The 20,246-nt window shown below is 41.3% G+C and overlaps 2 protein-coding genes across 3 annotated transcripts in view; both read left to right on the plus strand.

Moving 5' to 3' along the window:
* The window catches only part of IREB2 (iron responsive element binding protein 2), a 62,964-nt gene extending 51,263 nt beyond the window's left edge, over positions 1-11,701 (plus strand). For both annotated transcript variants that reach the window (XM_003275462.3, XM_030814873.1), the window contains exons 17-22: positions 731-835; positions 928-1,070; positions 4,165-4,312; positions 4,398-4,520; positions 7,397-7,582; positions 8,294-11,701. In XM_003275462.3, coding sequence (XP_003275510.1) covers positions 731-835; positions 928-1,070; positions 4,165-4,312; positions 4,398-4,520; positions 7,397-7,582; positions 8,294-8,404 — 816 coding nt within the window. In that variant the 3' untranslated portion in view covers positions 8,405-11,701. The remainder of the gene's footprint in view (positions 1-730; positions 836-927; positions 1,071-4,164; positions 4,313-4,397; positions 4,521-7,396; positions 7,583-8,293) is intronic.
* A 6,434-nt stretch (positions 11,702-18,135) lies between these two features.
* HYKK (hydroxylysine kinase) overlaps positions 18,136-20,246 on the plus strand; it is a 28,362-nt gene continuing 26,251 nt past the window's right edge. Inside the window, exon 1 of the mRNA XM_003275464.2 lies at positions 18,136-18,243. The gene's annotated coding sequence lies outside the window, so the exon portion shown is untranslated. The remainder of the gene's footprint in view (positions 18,244-20,246) is intronic.

Below are 20,246 nucleotides of genomic sequence, written 5' to 3' on the forward strand. Positions count from 1 at the left end.
AATTTTTTATTGTTTGTAAAATAATAAAAAATGATCAGACTGGTCTCAAACTCCTGGACTCAAGTGATCCGCCCACCTCAGCCTCCCAAAGTGTTGGGATTACAGGCGCGAGCCACTGTGCCTGGCCTAAGAAATGGTGAGATTTTTGGCTGTAGTTTGAAGGCTTTGATGTGGAGCAAATACATTGAAAAAGCAGAGGTTTTTCTCCATTATAACATTCTTAGACATTAACAGCATACCTCATACATGCTTAATCTCTCCGTAGCAACACAGAAATCTTTCTAAATTCTTTAACTTTTTTGGACTCTGTGAAGTCTTTATGTTCAGTTTATATTGAAACTTGCCCCTTGGAGTGTTCCTGAAGATCTAGTGTGCTAGAATTTGAGGAGCAAATTTTTAATCATTCTGTCCAAAAACATCATGATTTTTTAGAACACACTGTTTTGGCTGGGCATGGTGGCTAACACCTATAATCCCAACCCTCTGGGAGGCCAAGGCGCACGTATCGCTTGAGCTCAGGAGTTTAAGACCAGCCTGGGCAAAAATTAAAATTTTAAATTTTAAAAAAAGAAAAGAATACACTCTTAATTTTCTTTCCAAATGGATAAGGCCTATTTTTGTTGTCGTTGTAACCTAAGTACTATTTTATTCCCTTGATCATTTTCATGCGCCTCTTTTTCTGAGTCCTTTTATCTTTGCTTTGGTTCATCAACCAAAACTGTGTTCACAGATGGGGAATAAACGGTGGAATTCCTTAGAGGCACCGGATTCAGTTTTGTTTCCATGGGACTTAAAGTCTACTTATATCAGATGCCCTTCATTTTTTGATAAACTTGTAAGTACTGTCTTACTATTTGATCTTTTAAAGATTGTTATAAACTAAGAAGTCTTGTAAAGAGTTAAATGCCTTGAACTTTTACCTTCTAGACCAAAGAGCCAGTTGCACTCCAGGCTATTGAAAATGCCCATGTCTTATTATATTTGGGAGACTCTGTCACAACAGATCATATATCACCTGCAGGAAGTATCGCTAGGAATAGTGCTGCCGCTAAGTATTTGACAAACAGAGGGTATGTGTACATGGCTTTAGAGTGTTTTTGTCTTTTCTTGTTTCTTACTGATTAAGAGGCTTCTATTGGTCATGTTCGTTTTTTCCAGTAAATACGTGCTATCGTAGGTATCTGACTCCCAATGTGTTTGTCTTAAGCAAGAATGGAGAGTGGCGGGGTGGGGGGGTACCTTCTGTACTTGTCTTTGCTTGTGACTTTAGAAAATGAAATTGCAATTTTAAATTGAGCCCTTATAGTCTAAATAGCTGATTGGAAATAAGACTTTTCTTTTTCAGTGCTACTTTATTGAAAAGTCAGCTTGGTTTTACCTACCAAATGAAGCCTGCTCATTTGGTTAAAACCAACTTCCCCTTATTGGAGTAAGGAATTTAAATGTGTATTTCATGGGCTATAAAATATACATGTGTGAGGCTGGGAATGATATGTACAAATCAAAAGACAATGAATATCTGCTTCATGAGCCTAAAATTTTATAGGAACAATAAACGTAAAGGCCATTTATATTGGAGATATAAATTTAAAACTGGTAAGATTTTATTTCATTTCTACATGATTAATCATGTAGAGTTGCCCTGTTATCAAAGGACTGTTTTGACAATAGAGACAAAGTTTTGCTAAAAGCAGAATTTGTAGTACTGCTACCTGATTAGCTTATTGGATGCTTGTTTTGATGCTTGAGTAATTAAAATGACAAGCTTTTTCATTGAAATTTATTTATTTATTTATTTATTTTTAGACAGCCTCACTCTGTCACCCAGGCTGGAGTGCAGTGGTGCAATCTCAGCTCACTGCCACCTCTGCATCCCTGGTGCAAGCAATTCTCCTGCCTCAGCCTCCCAACTAGCTGGGATTACAGGCACGCAGCACTATGCCCAGCAAGTTTTTGTATTTTTAGTAGAGATGGGGTTTCACCATGTTGGCCAGGCTGCTCTCAAACTCCTGACCGAGTGATACGCCCACATCGGCCTCCCAAATTGCTGGGATTACAGGCATGAGCCATCGTGCCCAGCCAAAATGTCAATATAGCTTGTCTTGACGTGTGATAATATTGCATAGCTTTTATTATAAAGTGGTGAGAAATGTTTTCTTTCCTGTAAATATTTTTTTGGTTGTGATTTCCACCTTCATCATAATTGTGACATACTTCCAAAAAAAAGGTCAACACTTCTCTCAAATGTACAATTTTTGTAATTATTATTTCTTCTGATATGTATTTCTTAGCATATTTAATCCAGTAGTGCTCATCAATTAGAATTTTCTAAAAATAAAGACACTCAAACCTCCTACCACTCCCATCCTGAAGAATTTAAATGCACAAATTTAGAGTATTGTTGCCTTTGCATAAAAGACCAAATCAGAGGCTGATAAAAGTCAGTTGTTGATTGTTGAGATACTTATGTTCAGTTATTTTTCCCTAAAAAGTTATATATAGTCACTAATCCAGTAGCAATACCCCTAGCACCCAGATTATGATTTCTAAATACTATTTCCCAATATAATGAACCAGTGCTTCATGGAGAAATTATTGATTCCAGATCTGGGACTGGAAAATGTACACGATTTTACCAAAAATTACCAAGATTACCAAAAACAAGGGAGTTGTCAGAGACCATCAGGCTTCTGTCTAAAGGTCTCAGGGCCAGGACCAGCTCATTAGCTTGAAAACTGGTAAATAATCAATTCTTTAACCAGCCTTTCATGTATGGAATGTATTTCAGCATAACCAAATCATTGATGAAGGGAAGTTTGTCATTTTGTTTGTTTTTAGAGACAGGGTCTCACTCTTCCCTGGGCTGAAAAGCAGTGGCAGTTGGCCCTCTGCTGCCTGGAACTCCTGGGCTCAAGCACTCTTCCTGTCTCACCCTCCTGAGTAGCTTGGGACTACAGGCTCACACCGTCATGCCTGGATAATTTTTAAATTTTTTGTAGAGATGAGCTCTCCCTTTGTTGCACAGGCTGGTCTCCAACACATGGGCTCAAGCATTCCTCCCACTTTGGCCTCCCAAAGTGCTGGTATTGCAGGCATGAGCCACCATGCCTGCTGGGAAGTTTTTCTTTATAGAACTTTTGTACCTAAAAAATGAAGAAGGAAAGGGTGAATTACAGTATCACTATTTTACAGTCTCTAATAAGCAATCTAGACCACAATGAGCAATCACTGGTAACATTCCAGGAAAAGACAGTTGGCTGTCTTGTGCCTCCTAATAGAAGTACATATGACCTATGAAGCATTGTTGCCAAAAATTAAAAACCCAAATCTTATCAAACCACTGGATCTGACATGTGATTTACAAGAACATAAGGCAGAAGAACATGTTAAATGATCCATGGAGATGCAGTCAACACAATGTGGGTACAGAAGACTATACAAGTAACTTTATTTCATCAGATAGAGCACAAGCAGGAGGAAGGAGAGGGAACATATATTGTCATTCCTCAGTATAGATGTGGGATTGGTTCCAGTACCACCCATGTATACCCAAATCCACACGTACTGAATTCCTACAGTTAGCCCTGCAGAAGCCACATATATGAAAAGTCGTATTTGCAGTTTTCTGCATCCTGTGAATAATATATTTTCTGTCAGCATTTGGTTGAAAAAAATCGATGTATAAGTGGACCCACACAACTCAAATTCATGTTTAAAGGTCAACTGTAGATTAAAACACTTGAGATCAACTGAACACATTTATGAACTGCATTCGGATCCTGATTTGAACAAACCAACTTAAAGTAGCTTGGAAATAATCAGTGACATTTGAATATTGACTATCTGATGTTAAGAAATTATTGTGATTTTTTTTGGTGTAAAGATTTTTTTTTAAGAGTCTACATCTTTTAGTGAAATGTACTGAAAAGTATGCTGTTAAAATATATCTCAGTTTTGCTTCAAAATAATCTAATGGGGGTTGACTGTAGAAGAAACCAAGAGTCCATTAAGTTACAGCTTGGTGATAGGCGCATGGACATTCATGGTTTTGTTTGTGTTTGAAATTTTCTGTGATAAAAAAAATTTTCAATAGGTCTTACAACTCAGTAGTATATGATTATTTTCCACATGTAATGAAAACTGACTTTCATTACTTTCTTGTAGCCTTACCCCTCGTGAATTCAACTCTTACGGAGCTCGAAGAGGTAATGATGCTGTAATGACGAGAGGCACTTTTGCAAATATCAAGCTTTTTAATAAGTTTATTGGAAAACCAGCTCCTAAAACAATTCATTTTCCATCAGGACAGACGGTGAGGATGCACACAAAGTATTTAGACAATTTATAACTGGATCAAAATTTGTATTAAAGATTTTTGTGTTTGTTTTAATCTACAGCTAGATGTATTTGAGGCTGCAGAGCTGTACCAGAAAGAAGGTATCCCACTGATTATTTTAGCAGGAAAGAAATATGGTTCAGGAAACTCCAGAGACTGGGCTGCCAAAGGACCGTATTTACTGGTATTGAATCTTAAAATTTATCATCTTAAGCTTCAAAGAGTTTTAAATGTTCCCTTTTGTCAGTAACATCCTGTCAAAGTTTAGTTGGATTTTTTATCGTTATTTGAACCTTACAGGTATAGAGGGTTTTGTTTGTTTGTTTGTTTCAGTGATCTTTGGTAATATTTTGTACTCATCTAGTTAGTATCATTTTAATACTCTGAGTTTGGTTAAACCTACATCAGTCTTATGTGAAGAAGTCGGTATAATAGAGGGAAAGGAAATTCTGTTTTAAACTATTGTTTTATAATTATTTATACCTATTGATCATATTTTTTTGGTTTTTTGGTTTTGAGACCGTGTCCTTGTCACCCAGACTGGAGTGCAGTGGCACAATCACTGCTCACTGCAGCCATGATCTCCCAGGTGCAATTAGTTCTCCTGCCTCAGCCTCCGAAGTAGCTGGGACTACGCCATGAGTTACCACACCTGGCCAATTTTTGTATTATTTGTAGAGATCGGATCTCCCTATTTTGCTCAGGCTGATCTTGAACTCCTGGGCTCGAGTGATCCTCCCGCTGTGGCCTCCCAAGGTGCTGGGATTACAGGCTTGAGCCATGTGCCCGGCCCCCACTGTTAATTTTACTTGCCTCCTTTTGATTTAATTTTCTCCTATTTGCCCCATCAATGGGTAAAAGACTCAGAAGTAGTGGGCCAAGTTTCACCTTTTTTCCCCCTAAATAGGAGATTGTGGTGCCTGGCTGTCTGCCAGGAGGACATTTCTCCTGAGACTGTTTCCTTGTTGCAGAGCAAATAGGCCATCTGCTGGGGGGAATAGTCATGTGACATGTGCTTTTTGCCATTTCATATTCACAAATGCTTCACTTTACAATTGTAGCTGTAAAAAGTCTGGCTGAAACACAGATATCATGCAGGCCTCATTCTTATTTTAATCTTTAATATCTCCTTTAAAATGTAAATACTCTGAGGGGCTATGGGAATAAACCAAAATCTCATCCTTCTAAGATACTAATTATAAGTATTATTATGAGTATTAATGATAGGTATAGGTTATTTTTATTCTGGAAATTGTTTTAGTGTGTTTGTTTTTGTTGTTGGAAGCTTTCCTCATATGGCAGGTGATGCTTGGCCCTCCATTTGTTAGACATTAAAAAACTGATTACAAGCTGTGGATGGGGGCTGGGTTTTGTCAGTTACTGGGCCTTACTATAGGTGACTGGGTGATAAGCTACCTTTTTCATTAAGAGATTCTATATGTCATTATCTGTATTTTCTTTGAGGCCATCCAGTTTCTTGAAGGAAAGAGACTCGTTCAGTATGTAGACATCTACTTAGTCCCCTGTTTTCAATCTGGTATTCTCAAGCCCCTGCACCCAGTGTTTGTCAGTTTAGAGAATGTATTCTCTTCCTTATTTCTGCTATAATAAAAAATTAGTAAAAATTTGTAAAAAATGAGTAAAAATGAGTAAAAAAGAACAAAAATTGGTTCTCAGGTGGTAAAAAAAAAAATTCTACTTTTTGCACATAAAGTACAGATAAATAAGAGTACATTAAAAGATACACGGCATCTTAGTGGTACTAAAATTTTGGAGAGAAGGGAGGTGAACAGGAAGACACAATTCAGGGGAAAAAAGTATTAAAAGACTCCTTAGGTAGACAGTGGAGAAAAAAGTTGAAAAACACAAGTCTAGAGGCTTTGGCTCATTTTTTCCAGAGAATAAACCTCTACCCTTGTGGAGTGGGGATTGAGCTGGATCTGACTGCTTTGTATGGCCTTGTAACCCGTATCCACGAGTATTCTGAGAACCTCATGCCTCTGAATCTCAATCCTTTTCCTGGGTCTTGTGTTGCACATTAACTCAGACCTTACTGGTATCACCCTCTAATTTCATTTTATCATTCTGTGGTTTCAACATTGTCTTCTAAATCAGTTACCTATCTCTGTTTTCTAAATATTTATAGAATTCTCTCATCCTATTCCCTTTGTTGCTATGGGCTTTTACCCTCTTCATTATTGTTGTTACTTATTTATATTTTTTGGAGATAGGGTCTCACTCTGTTGCCCAGGCTGGAATGCAGTGGCATGATCTCAGCTCCCTGCAGCCTCCACTTACAACCTCAAGTGATTCTCCAGCCTCAGCCTCCATAGTAGCTGAGATTACAGGTGTGCACCACCATGCCCAGCTAATTTTTCTGTTTTTAGATAGAGATGGAGTTTTGCCATGTTGGCCAGGCTGGTCTCAAACTCCTGGCCTCAAGTGATCTGCCCACCTCGGCCTCCCATAGTGCTGGCATTACAGGTGTGAGCCACTGCATCCAGCCTATTCTTGTTACTTTTTTTGTTTTATTTTTTATTTTTTTTGTAGAAACAGGGTCTCACTATATTGCCCAGGCTGGTCTCAAACTCCTGGCCTCAAATAATCCTTCTGCCTCAGCCTCCAAAGTACTGGGATTATAAGCATATAAGCCACTGCACCTGGCCCCATATACCTTCTTTATTCCTTTATTTTAGTGGCATTTCAAGAGTGTTGAAAACGTGTTAGATCTGCCATGTTTAAATAGAAATCCTTCTGAGCCCTACTTTGGAGTCAAAGGAGCCAGCCCATTTATAGAGCTCTTATGATGTGGTAGGCAGCAGCAGTACTTAACCCTAGAGCAGCAGAAAGGGATCAGAATAATTTAGAGAGCTCCGTAAAAATTCAGAAAAATAATCTGTAAAAAGGTTCTGTAAATACTTTGATAAAATATTGATTCAGTATGAGGTATTAGACTAAAAGTATTTAGACAAAGGCCAAAGTAGATTTTTGCCCCCTTTAAATGCTCAATAAATAACTTTCAGAAGTGATTAGAGGGAATAAAATGCACATTTATTACAGGGTGTGAAAGCTGTTTTGGCCGAAAGTTATGAAAAAATACACAAAGATCATTTGATTGGAATTGGCATAGTTCCACTTCAGTTCCTTCCAGGAGAAAATGCAGATTCCTTGGGCCTCTCCGGTAGAGAAACATTTTCTTTAACATTTCCTGAAGAACTATCTCCTGGAATTACATTGAATATACAGGTATCTCTAAATTTTTCAAATATATGATTATGTACTCAAATGTTTATGAATTATTGAGTAAGAATCAATTGCTGTAAATTATATACTAATGTCACTTAATGAAGTTGCCGTTTAAGATGACTCTTCCATACTTAGATGTAGCTATGTTAATAGTTCATGTTCTCTGAGGAAAAGTGAAAGAACTGGATGCTTATACCAGAAAAAAAGAACACGTGAAGGGAAATCTTGACTTCCACTTAACAAGTGCCAGCTTCCTTTTCATGGTGGTCATTTTTTTGCTGTCCTGATCTAATCTTAACGCAGGCATACATACCACTCCAAAGAGAGAGCAAAGTTGAACGTTCAAAGTTAGAGCAAAACAGACTTTACAACTAAGAAAAAAGGGGAAAGAGTAGGTGTTATTGATTACATGCAATCAATATTTGGTGTAAAATGAAATGAGTAGTGAGTATAACTTCCCCAATTAATAAGTCAAAATCTAAATGCAGCTATTTTTCTACTTAGCTGTGAAGCCCATGGTCAGGTATCTCAGGTGTTTTTCAAGCAGCAGAAAAGTTTCAGGCAATCAGAGTATAAGAAATTAGAACCAGCATAAATCAGACAGAATCTGTGGCAAGTACAGTCATTAAATGTGAAGACAAATGGTCTTAACCATCAAGTAGCACCTGGAAGATTTACTTGCTCACATGAGATGTTTTTGTTTCTTTCAAGACAAGCACTGGAAAAGTATTCAGCGTGATTGCTTCGTTTGAAGATGATGTGGAAATAACATTGTACAAACATGGAGGATTATTAAACTTTGTGGCACGAAAATTCTCATAGTATCTACTTACCATGGATACCTTTCATAACTGGTAACTGCAAAGCCTTTTGTGCTGGACCCAGGAATCCTTACCATGGAGCAGCAGATAGTCCCAGTATACTCACTTATCTCATCCATGGATGTAAATGATGATGAATCAACATAGTAACTGAAATGAAATCTTCTTGATTTTAAATAATATACGAATGGTGCTATTAACATTGCTAAAATCAACGTGTGAAGTGTGTTGTGGAAGAGACCTGTAAGTATGGGGGGGCGATATTTTATCAGACCATTTTGTAAATAAAGGCAGAATTTGTGTTGAAGATTCTTATATGAGTAACCTTCCTGGATTTGTTTAGTTTTGCACCAATAAAACTGTGTACTACTGTTTGTTGGTTTAAGAGTAGCAGATTGAAATATAAGAAGCCAGATTAGACTCTAAAATTGTGGTCATTGGAATCTCATTTATAAATGGACCTTTTAAGTATATTAATTCCTCTTCAGAATTGAGCTGGACACATTTGGCATTCTTAGTTTGTCATATAACCAGGTTTATCCTTAGTCTAACTGCAAGGGATAGAACCTGCCCCAGGTCACAATCATTCTGTCCAATCCAGCCAAGGTTCTCTCCACATATGAAGATGGACCATGGCAAGATACAACTGATTGTGTGGCACCATGTATTAGCAGTGGAAATATGTATCACATATGATGCAGCCTTTAATGTTTCAGCAGTTTGCCACTGTGACTATCTGGCAAGCCCCCAGATGGCATTATATTAATTGGATTAGATTATTTTGCTCACCTTATGTAATACTGTAACTTCCTATAACCTAATATTTTCAGTATCGTTAACCAAAATTTCACACTCATAGTTGCTAAAGAGAATGTTATTCAATCATTAAACTCTGAACTGATTTCTTCTATACATTTAAATTATCCACCCTCAATTATACGGGTGCTCAACCCTATGCGTTTTTTAAGTGTTGCTTTTTCTTAATCAAATTGATTTCCTGTCATTCTGAATCATTTATCACCTGCAATGCATGATTCTATTAATTTTGTTATGTTACTGTTTTAACCAAAGCTGACTGTAAGGATAAAACACTTAAGTTGTTGCTGAGTACTATATATCTTCAATATGCATGTCTGCCCATCACATCAAATGTTCTGTCAAGATGTTTGGCAATTTTTTTAAAAAAGGTTGGAAAATTAATTATAGAAGGTTCTATACCGTTTTTTAATTAAGAAACTAAATCTAGCAGGCTAAAGGTTAATTGTAGTGATTTTTTTTTCACATAGATACCTTTCTATGACCTAGTTAGTTACTGCAATTCAGAATTAGTTCACATTGCATAAAGAATTACTTGTTTTAAGCAAAATGCTGAAACTACCAAACCAGTGGATGAAGACCACTAAGAACTTTGCACATAGTCATACAATCTTTTGAAAATATTTTCCAAATATGTGTTTAGACAATAAGATGGACTAGAGTTTGACAAAATGATTTCTTTATTTAAATTTTGTATAAGTATTTTCTTTGACACTTTCAATTATATTGTGTTCTTGATATATGCTGTATATTTATTTGTCAGTGCATGTGTTTTTAATTTACATGAAAACATGAGTTAGGAGAAATTACAGGTTGAAAGATGAAATGCCTGTATGTGCTCTGAAGAAATGGTAATTCCAGATTGTGCAGGGGAAACAAATCTATTTTGTTTTGTTTTGTTTTGTTTTTTGAGACGGAGTCTTGCTCTGTCGCTGGGCTGGAGTGCAATGGCGCGATCTTGGCTCACTGCAGCCTCCGCCTCCTGGGTTCAAGTGATTCTCCTGCCTCAGCCTCCTGAGTAGCTGGGACTACAAGCATGCACCACCACACCCGGCTAATTTTTGTAGTTTTAGTAGAGACAGGGTTTCACCATGTTGGCCAGACGATCTGAATCTCTTGACCTAGTGATCCGCCCGCCTCGGCCTCCCCAAGTGCTGGGATTACAGGCGTGAGCCACCACACCCGGTCTATATTGTTTTGAAGGCATACTCTATATATAGTTATGGGCAGAGGCACAGGCATCCTCAGCAGCTGATTCAGGAGATGATGGTAAAGCTAGCTAACTATGAATTAAACATTCACATATCCAGTCTACCTGGTCCAGTAATAATACAAGCAAATCTTGTATTTCAGGAACAAATCAAGGTTCTCTTAATTTTTTGGCTTATATACAATGAAGTAAAAACTTGATAAACATGGTTTCAAATTGAGGAGGAGAGTCTTGGATGTATGTTTTAATATGTATACCTTATAATTCTGCCTCTAGCCAAATGTTATGTTTGCAAAATGTGGCATCTGTTAGTTTTTATTGTCTGTATCTTCTTTGTTGACTATACCTGGGTAATTTTGTGTTACCAAAAAAATAAGGAAGTGTAATGTCAGACACAAGAAAAGCAAATCAGTGTTGTAAGCTTAAAGTACAATTTCAAAGGTCATTACCAACAGCAGGTTTTTTTTTTATACTTTAAAAACATTATGCTACATATCATTGCCATTTTCATATTTTGGGGTTTTGCTACTCTTATACAATGGAATCAATGAAAATGTCATCCAGCCACTGAATTGCCATTATTATATCTAAAAAGTTTCTAAGATGACAGTTGTCACTATTTTGTTTTATCTCCATGCTGACATTTGAAAGAAGGTACTAGTATCCCTCTAGCCAGATTGCTTAGTTTTTCGTTGGTAATCAAACAACAGTTGTACTAAAGGAAAGTAAAGCTAGGACCTAAATCAGAATCATAGTTGCCTGCATATATGGTAACAAGGTTGTGTGCATTTGCTTTCACAGTGATGAGTGAGAGGATGAGAAGAAATTATTTGACATTTTTCTGTGGTTGAATAGAAGACACCTTTCTTTTGTCTTTAGGTTTAGGAGAAGATACTAAGATACTGGATGTTTGTCCTATCTTAGTTTGGTTGGAGTAATAAGAGAGAAGAAGAGGGTAGACTTTGGCTTTTTCAGTGTTTTTTCCCCTAAAGAGTGATATTGCTGATGTTTCTATCAATTTTACATATAATATGTGGCTATGAAACCATATATCTCACTTAAGTAACAAAGTAATCACTTTGTCTATCACTAAGTAATAGACAAAAATCATTGTCTATTATTTAAAGCCAACAAAACAGTGTAACAGTTTTAAGTTCAATAATGTTAAGTATTGTATAGAAATATATTGGAGGCAAAGTTCAGTTGATGACAATTGTGTATATGTTACTGATGCTGTAAATTATTTTTAATAAAGAAAATTGTATTATCACATTTGATTCTTGTTCTATTTTGTAGTAGTTGAAAATAAAACAACATGATGTAAGAAATATGCTGCCATCCAGCTGGGCGCGGTGGCTCACGCCTGTAATCCCAGCACTTTGAGAGGCTGAGGCAGGCGGATCACGAGGTCAGGAGATCGAGACCATCCTGGCTAACACAGTGAAACCCCGTCTCTACTAAAAATACAAAAAATTGGCCGGGCGTGGTGGCGGGTGCCTGTAGTCCCAGCTGCTCAGGAGGCTGAGGCAGGAGAATAGCATAAACCCGGGAGGCAGAGATTGCAGTGAGCGGAAATCACGCCACTGCACTCCAGCCTGGGCGACAGAGCAAGACTCTGTCTCAAAAAAAAAAAAAAAAAAAAAAAAAAAAGAAATGTGCTGCCATCCAGATGCTATGTGTTCTTGTGCCTCTGTGCTACAGGAGCAGCTAAGGATGCCTGCTCCCTGTGCTGCCTGTTCATTAGTTTTCATGAGGCGAGTCATCGGAAGCTGGGAGCCAGGATCCCAGGTGTATTTGTTTGTTCTCACATTGGTATAAAGAAATGCCTGAGACTGGGTAATTTATTTTAAAAAGAGGTTTAATTGGCTCATGGTTCTGCAGTATGTACAGGAAGCATGATGCTGGCATCTGCTTGGCTTCTGGGGAGGCCTCAGGAAACTTAAAATCAAGGTGGAAGATTAAGTGGGAGCAAGCACTTCACATGGCCAGAGCAGGAGGAAGAGAGAGACGGGAGGTGCCACACACTTTTAAACAACGAGATCTCAGGAGAACTCACTATTGGGACAGCACCAAGGGGGATGGTGTTAAACCATAAGAAACCGCCCCCATAATCCAGTCACCTCCCACCAGGCTCCACCTCCAACACTGGGGATTACAATCCGACATGAGATTTGGGCGGGGACACTCATCGAAAAAGACATATCCTTTCTTCCCACTATTATTAGCAACCTAAATGAGTAAGGTTTATTTCTTAGAATTCAGTAATCATAAACAATAATTGGCACTTTATTAGAATTTTCTAAGGATTCCAATTTAGTATTCTAAGAAGTTTGCATTACCTAAAGGCTAATACCAACATAGGCACAAGCTGATAGTTTGAATATCCAGTATAGGAGGAAACTTAAGAGCTTCATCAGTGTAACATTTAGTTGGTTTACAGTTTTCACTTGATGCTAATTTTGCTTTTTAATTACAAAGTAGCTTCAGATTTACCATTTTGATTTGCCGTATGTTGTAAACCTGTGTTCTATACTTGAAAAATGCATTTATTGCGAAAGCGGATGTATATGTAATTCTCACAAAATTTGCTTGTATAATGACAAGTGTGGCCAGGCGAGGTGGTTCACACTTTGGGAGGCCAAGGCAGGAGGCAGGAGGATCACTTGAAATCAGGAATTTGACCCCACCCTGGGCAACATAGCAAGACCCTGTTTCTTAAAAAATAATAATAATTAGCTTGGTGTGGTGGTGTGCACCTGTAGTCCCAGCTACTTGGGAGGCTGAGGCAGAAGGATCGCTTGAGCCTAGGTTGAAGCTGCAGCGAGCTGTGATTTATGCCACTGCACTCCAGCCTGGGTGACAGCAAGACCCTGTCTCTTAAATAAGTGTGTTGTCACTGTGAATTTTGTATTTATGTGGTGTTAGTACTGAATTTTGAGCATTTTTTTCAATATTTCCCTATCAATATCTGTATGATCTGTGGCAGGGTCCCTTTTTATTACCAATATTGGTAATTTGTGTTTTCTATTTTTTCCTTGATTAGTCTTTCTAAAGGGTTAAAAATTGAATTAATTTTTTAAAAAGCCAATTTTTTACATTATTTTCTCCATTGTTTTCTGGTTTTTTGTTTGATTTTGGTTTTGTTTTTTTTGTTTGTTTGTTTTTGTTTTGCGACAGAGTCTGGCTCTGTCGCCCAGGCTGGAGTGCAGTGGTGCAATCTCGGCTCACTGCAACCTCCACCTCCCAGGTTCAAGCGATTCTCCTGCCTCAGCCTCCCGCTTAGCTGGGATTACAGGCATGCGCCACCATGCCCGGCTAATTTGTTTTGTATTTTTAGTAGAGACGGGGTTTCACCACGTTGGCCAGGCTGGTCTCAAACTCCTGACCTCATGTGATCGGCCCGCCACAGCCTCCCAAAGTGCTGGGATTACAGGCATGAGCCACCGTGCCCGGTTTGTTTTGTTTTATTGGTTTCTGCTCTTAAGTATTTCCTTTCTGTTTCTTATTTAATTTCCTCCTTTCCCCCAGCTTTGTAACACTTTTCCTCCAATGTAAATGTAAATATTTAAATTTTCCTCTAATCGCTGCTTTAGCTGTAGCCCACTGTGGAGACTAAAGCCAATTTTGAGCATTTTAAACAACTTGTAATATATAAAGGAAGTATCATAAAACTGCTGGGATATTGTTTTATGGGACATTGTTTTATAATGTAAAATCATGTCTATAATCTCACTGCAAATTGTTCATTTTGTTTCACTCCAGTTTTTTTTTTTTTTATCACTGAGCTCTTTTTTTAAAAAATTATAAAAATAGAGGTGGGGGTCTCACTGTGTTGCCCAGGCTGGTCTTGAATGCCTGGCCTCAATCAGTCCTCCCACCTCAGCCTCCCAGACTGCTGGGATTACAGGCATGAGCCACCATGACCAGCCACTGAGCTATGTTTGAGAGCCACTACTTAAAAGTGCTCCAGTAGCCAACTGAAGAAACGTTAATACAATGACATGACATTTTCCCCCCCTAGAAACGGGTCTCACTATGTGGCCCAGGCTGACCTCGAACTCCTGGGCTCAAGCACTTTTCCTGCCCAAGCCTCCTGGAGTAGCTGGGACTATAGACATGCAACACCATGCCTGGCTTAAAATGACATATCTGGCCGGACACGGTGGCTCACGCCTGTAATCCCAGCACTTTGGGATGCCAAGGTGGGTGGGTCACGAGGTCAGTTCGAGACCAGCCTGGCCAACATGGTGAAACCCCGTCTCTACTAAAAATGCAAAAATTAGCTGGGTATAGTGGCATGTGCCTGTATTCCCAGCTACTAGGGAGGCTGAGGCGGGAGAATCGCTTGAACCCAGGAGGCGGTGGTTGCAGTGAGCTGAAACCACACCATTGTACTCCAGGCTGGGTGATAGGGCAAGACTACGTCTCAAAAAAAAAAAAAAAAAAAAAATGACAACACATCTTGTCTTACGTTGGTGAAACTTTTTAAAATGTTGTCAATGTTGTAAATGTTTAAAATCCAATGTTGGCATTATTGAGAGGAAAACATGATTTGGCAACATGTATTGATTGAGAGGCTTAGACCAGGTGCTGTGGCTCACGCCCGTAATCCCAACACTCTGCGAGGCTGAGGTGGGAGGATTGCTTAACCCAGGAGTTCAAGACCAGCGTGGGAAACATGGCGAAACCCGTCTCCACAAAAAATTAGCCAGGCGTAGTGATGCGCACCTGTAGGCCCAGCTACTCAGGAGGCTGAGGTGGGTGGATCCCTTGAGCCCAGGAGGTGGAGGCTGCAGTGAGCTGAGATTGCGCCACTGCACTCCTGAGCGACAGAGTGAGACCCTGTCTCAAAAAAAATAAAAAGGCCTTAAAAGTGTTTATTCGCGGCCGGGCGCGGTGGCTCACGCTTGTAATATCAGCACTTTGGGAGGCCGAGGCAGGTGGATCACGAGGTCAGGAGATCGAGACCACGGTGAAACCCCGTCTCTACTAAAAATACAAAAAAATTAGCTGGGCATGGTGGCGGGCACCTGTAGTCCCAGCTACTCGGAGAGGCTGAGGCAGGAGAATGGCGTGAACCCGGGAGGCGGAGCTTGCAGTGAGCCGAGATCGCGCCACTGCACTCCAGCCTGGGCGACAGAGCGAGACTCCATCTCAAAAAAAAAAAAAGTGTTTATTCTCTTATACCTAGTTAATATGACGCTGAGCAGTTTAAACACATAAAGTGCACGAAAGATTTATGTATGAGGATATTCTTTTTTTTTTTTGTCGCCCAGGATGGAGTGCAGTGGCGCGATCTCGGCTTACTGTAAGCTCCGCCTCCTGGGTTCACACCATTCTCCTGCCTCAGCCTCCCGAGTAGCTGGGACTACAGGGGCCCGCCACCATGCCCAGCTAATTTTTTTGTATTTTTAGTACAGACGGGGTTTCACCGTGTTAGCCAGGATGGTCTCGATCTCCTGACCTTGTGATCCGCCCGCCTTGGCCTCCTAAAGTGCTGGGATTACAGGCGTGAGCCACCGCGCCCAGCCGAGGATATTATTTAAAACAAGGAAATGGGCACTTAAAGTGAAAAAGGCAATTTACAAAGTACATTTTTTTTTCTTTTTTGAGACAGAGTATTGCTCTGTCGTCCAGGCTGGAGTGCAGTGGTGCGATCTCGGCTCACTGCAAACTCCACCTCCTAGGTTCAAGCGATTCTCCTATCTCAGCCTCCTAGGAGCTGGGATTACAGGCGCTGGCCACCACGCACGGCTACTTTTTGTCTTTTTAGTAGAGATGGGGTTTCACCATGTTATCCAGGCGGGTCTCAAACTCCTGAACTCAAGTAAGCCACCTCCATCGGCCTCCCCAAATGCTCGGATTACAGGCATGAGCCACCACACCCTACCAAATACAATATTTCAAAAGAATTCAGGGAGTTGAAACGCACATAACAAGGAGGGCAGTTGTGGATCCAATGGCCCTGCCTCCAATTATCACAATTTCCAGATTCAATCTTAATTCCCATTCCCTCATCCCAAGAGAAGTAGAAAAAGACCAATAGAGCTGGGATAATGACGGGTGGAAATAACTCAGAAGCCACTCAAGGCAAAAAGCATGCAGAGGGGCCTAAGGGAGCCAATAGGATTCTAGTTCTGGTTACAGAAAAATCCAAGTCGAAATCACTCTTTGACAATCTGAAGGAATGAGATATTAATTATGTTCCCCTGGGGTTGTGAAAAACAGCCCTGCCTTTTGGAGATTAGAAGTGAAGCAGGTAAGAACCATATCTAAAGCAGGGGAAGAAGCCTCCCTCAGTAGGTCGTTGATAGGGGTTTGGGAATCATCCAAGTTAATCAGGGTGACTATAGATAATCCGAGCATGTTATATCCTGACAGAAAACAAAGGGTGGATGTGCATTGGCAAAAACAAAATAGAGACCAACTTGCAGGCAGGAGTCGACCAGTGCCAAGGACTCTCTTCCAGTAGCCTACAGTAGATAGAGTGCTCTGACTTATCGGAGAAGTCCTGCTTGGCTGGAGAAGGGCATCAAGCTATTTATCAGCGCCTCATGCCCTTGACAGTTAAGATCATCCAACTAACCTGGCTGTTACCCTATGAATCTCATGCAGCTTTCTGAAAATCATGGGGTCTCTGCGGACTTTCCTGCAGAAAGACAGCCCACTGATTCCACTACCTAGATAAAGACGTGGTGGTGGGTGCCTGTAATCCCAGCTACTCCGTGTAAGAATTAAAGAAAGAGGAAAGAAACACGAAAAGTGGCTTGGCCGTCATGAGAGGTTTATTTTAGAGAAAACAAACCTGAGAGGGGCGTCTGGCCAAGTTAGGTCAGAGGCATACTCTCTTACAGACTAAGTAAGTTTTTAAGGATTCGGGGTGGGAGAGTTTATCAGAGGCTTGGACTGCTTCTGTGTCTCTTTGTTGTGCTTATCTCGGAGGGAGAGTTGTGTGTCTGTTCCCATACATCTTTCTGCAGCTGCAGGCATACCCCCTGAGTCTAATTTTTGTATTTTTAGTAGAGATGGGGTTTCACCATGTTGGCCAGGCTGGTCTCGAACTCCTGACCTCAGGTGATCCTCCCGCCTCGGTCTCCCAAATTGCTGGGATTACAGGCGTGAGCCACCTGCCTAAACTGTTCGGGTTCTAACATTTCAGCATCCTCCTGCGGAACGCAGCCAGGCCTTACTCAGGCCTTCCAATCAGGACCCTTGCAGTTCCTGGGGCTGGGATGGGGTCGAGTCTCCCTGGGGCCACGTTTTCTAAACGTATCACTTCCAGGATACGTGCCTCCAACAGAAGGAAGGCTAGGAAACAAAAACGTGGATGCGGGTGAGGAGCTGTCAGTGTTACCGCGACGACAACGTGGACCCTGCGGAAGTTGGAGGTGCCACTCAAGAGCCGAAAGCCTGCCCACTCGGGGTGGGGCGGCAACCCGGAGAGCCAATCAGGAATAAGGAGTCCGGTTCATTAAAAGGTAGCCGGATTCTGACTCGGATACTCACTTTGAAAAGGCGGGGCGGAGTTGCAGAAAGTCAACAGACGCTGGATCTCTGAATTTCTGTTCGCAGCCTCCTAGGCGGGGCCAGGAAAAAATCCTGGCTCCCGGCCGCGCCCCGCCTTCCAGTAGTCTGCGCTGACTGGGCGGCGAGGGACCGGGAGGAGCCAATCAGAAGTCAGGACTTGCGGGGCTTGGAGGAGGGGCGCGGACGCTGCGGCCCCTGCTCTACCTCCTAGCGCCAGTGCGGGGCCGAGGCCGCAATATCTGGCTGCTGGAAAGCGGGATCCACCCCAGGACGTCGGGTCGCTGCCGGTGAGCCAAGGAGGGGGAAGCAGAAACGAGCCCCGCGTCCCCGCTGCGGGAGGCGGGGGCGCCCCCGAGGGCAGGGAGGCTCGCTGCGAGTGTGGAGCCGGGAGTCCTATGCCTCAGGCTTCTCCAGCCCGCACTACCGTCAGCTCGCTGCGTGCGTGATGGGCAAGTCACCCTTCTTCCCGGACCTCCCTTGTAACCTACGAGGGCTGAGCTGGGCCCCCAGAATGAAAGCGTGGCACCCGAGAAGCTGTCGAGGCCAGTCCTCCCCGGTCTGTGTGGGGTCGCTGGCCAAGGGCTGTGCCGGCGCCTGGCAGGTGTCTGCTGGGAGCAGTCTCTGAGCTCCACTGGACCTCACTTACTCATGCGCCCTCCTCCTCTCTTTTCCTGCCTCTTGGTTCAGCAACCCCTCTGCAGCCCGCTCACCCACCACTCTTTCCCCTTCACCCACCAGGAAGACCCTTAAAAGCACCTAGTAATGCACTGTTGTCTTTGAAAAACTACAGATGCTAGATTCACCACCTTTCTGTTTCATGATCCCCTTGAGGGTGAACTGCCCCGTGGGTCTGTGGAGTGAAGGTCACCCTTGGTTCACCATTTAATATTAAATAAGGGACTAGCCTACGGGCTGAGAATACAGAGATTGACTGGGTATAATCCCTTGGAAGGATGCAGCAAAAGGGAATGTAGGAGAAGAAAGGTAGAGTTGGAAGACATGCTAAGGTAGAATTTACTAGACTTTGTTACACGTTGGGAGTGAGGGACAGGAAAGAATCAAGAATGACTCCTATTTCTTGTCTGGTATACCTTGCACAAAGTACAGAGCTTAAGGTCCAGCCCCCCTGGCTGTAGGACAAAGGTGGTGAGATTCTGGCGCAGATCTTGGAGTTGGAAATCACACTTGCTTCCTGTTGTTTTTTTCAGGAGCTAAATACTGTTGGCCGGATATATAGACCAACAACCTGTAGTACCTGAATTCCTCCTCTCCCTTTGAATGAAGTAGGAAAAAAAGTTAATAATTTTTAAAAATGTGTGAGTGGGCAACATAGCGAGACACTGTCTCTAAAAAAATAAAAATAATAAAATCAAAAAGACAGGCATGATGGCTTGCACCTGTAATCCCAGCACTTTGGGAGACCAAGGTAGGAGGATTGCTTGAGCCTAGAAGTTTGAGACCAGCCTGGGCAAAATAGTGGGACCCTGTCGCTCCAAAAAAAAAAAAAAAAAAAAAAAAACCCAGGCATGGTGGCACCTACCTGCAGTCCCAGCTACTTGGGAAGCTCAGGTGGGAGGATCCCTTGAGCCCAGGAGTTGGAAGCTGCAGTAAGCAGTGATTGTGCCACTGTACTCCAGACTGGGTGACAGAGACCTTGTCTCAAAAAAAAAAAAAAAAATTCCCCTCCATACAAAGGAGACATTTGGTTAAAACAGACATGTCTGATAAACATATTTTTTTCTTTGTTTTTATTTACTTTCAGGAGTTGACTTGGTCTGTGCCATTAGTTCTATGATTTAGAGCCCTTGTATAAAGAAAAAAGGCAAACTTAAAGAACTTTAGCAGCATAGAATACTAGAGCTAGAGGAGACTTTTAGTAATAATCTAGTCCAACTCTGTTTTAGAGGAGACATGACTAGTCCAGAGTTTCAGAGGTTAGGTAGCAGAGCTGGGACTAAAACATGTCCTATTTCTCCCAGCACAACCTTTTATTATATCAGTCTATTTGGATGGCCAGAGCTAACAACCTTGCTTTACACGGCTATGGAAAACAGGGCTCTCCTAAGAGGAGCTTAACAAGTCAAAGATTGTATGGGCACATCTGGAATAGAAAGGAGATTGGCCTTCACCAGTTGCCTCTAAGCTTCCTTACAACTTTAAGAACTTATCATTCATTTCAAATTCAGAATTGTTCTGACATCTTTAATGCTTTGGGAGTTGAAAATGACTCCAGGATTTCATCTTGGAGTTAATGCTTCAGTTCATATTACATTTTGAATACTTACCTTAC

Source organism: Nomascus leucogenys, chromosome 6, assembly GCF_006542625.1.
Source record: "Nomascus leucogenys isolate Asia chromosome 6, Asia_NLE_v1, whole genome shotgun sequence".
Lineage (NCBI taxonomy): Eukaryota > Metazoa > Chordata > Mammalia > Primates > Hylobatidae > Nomascus > Nomascus leucogenys.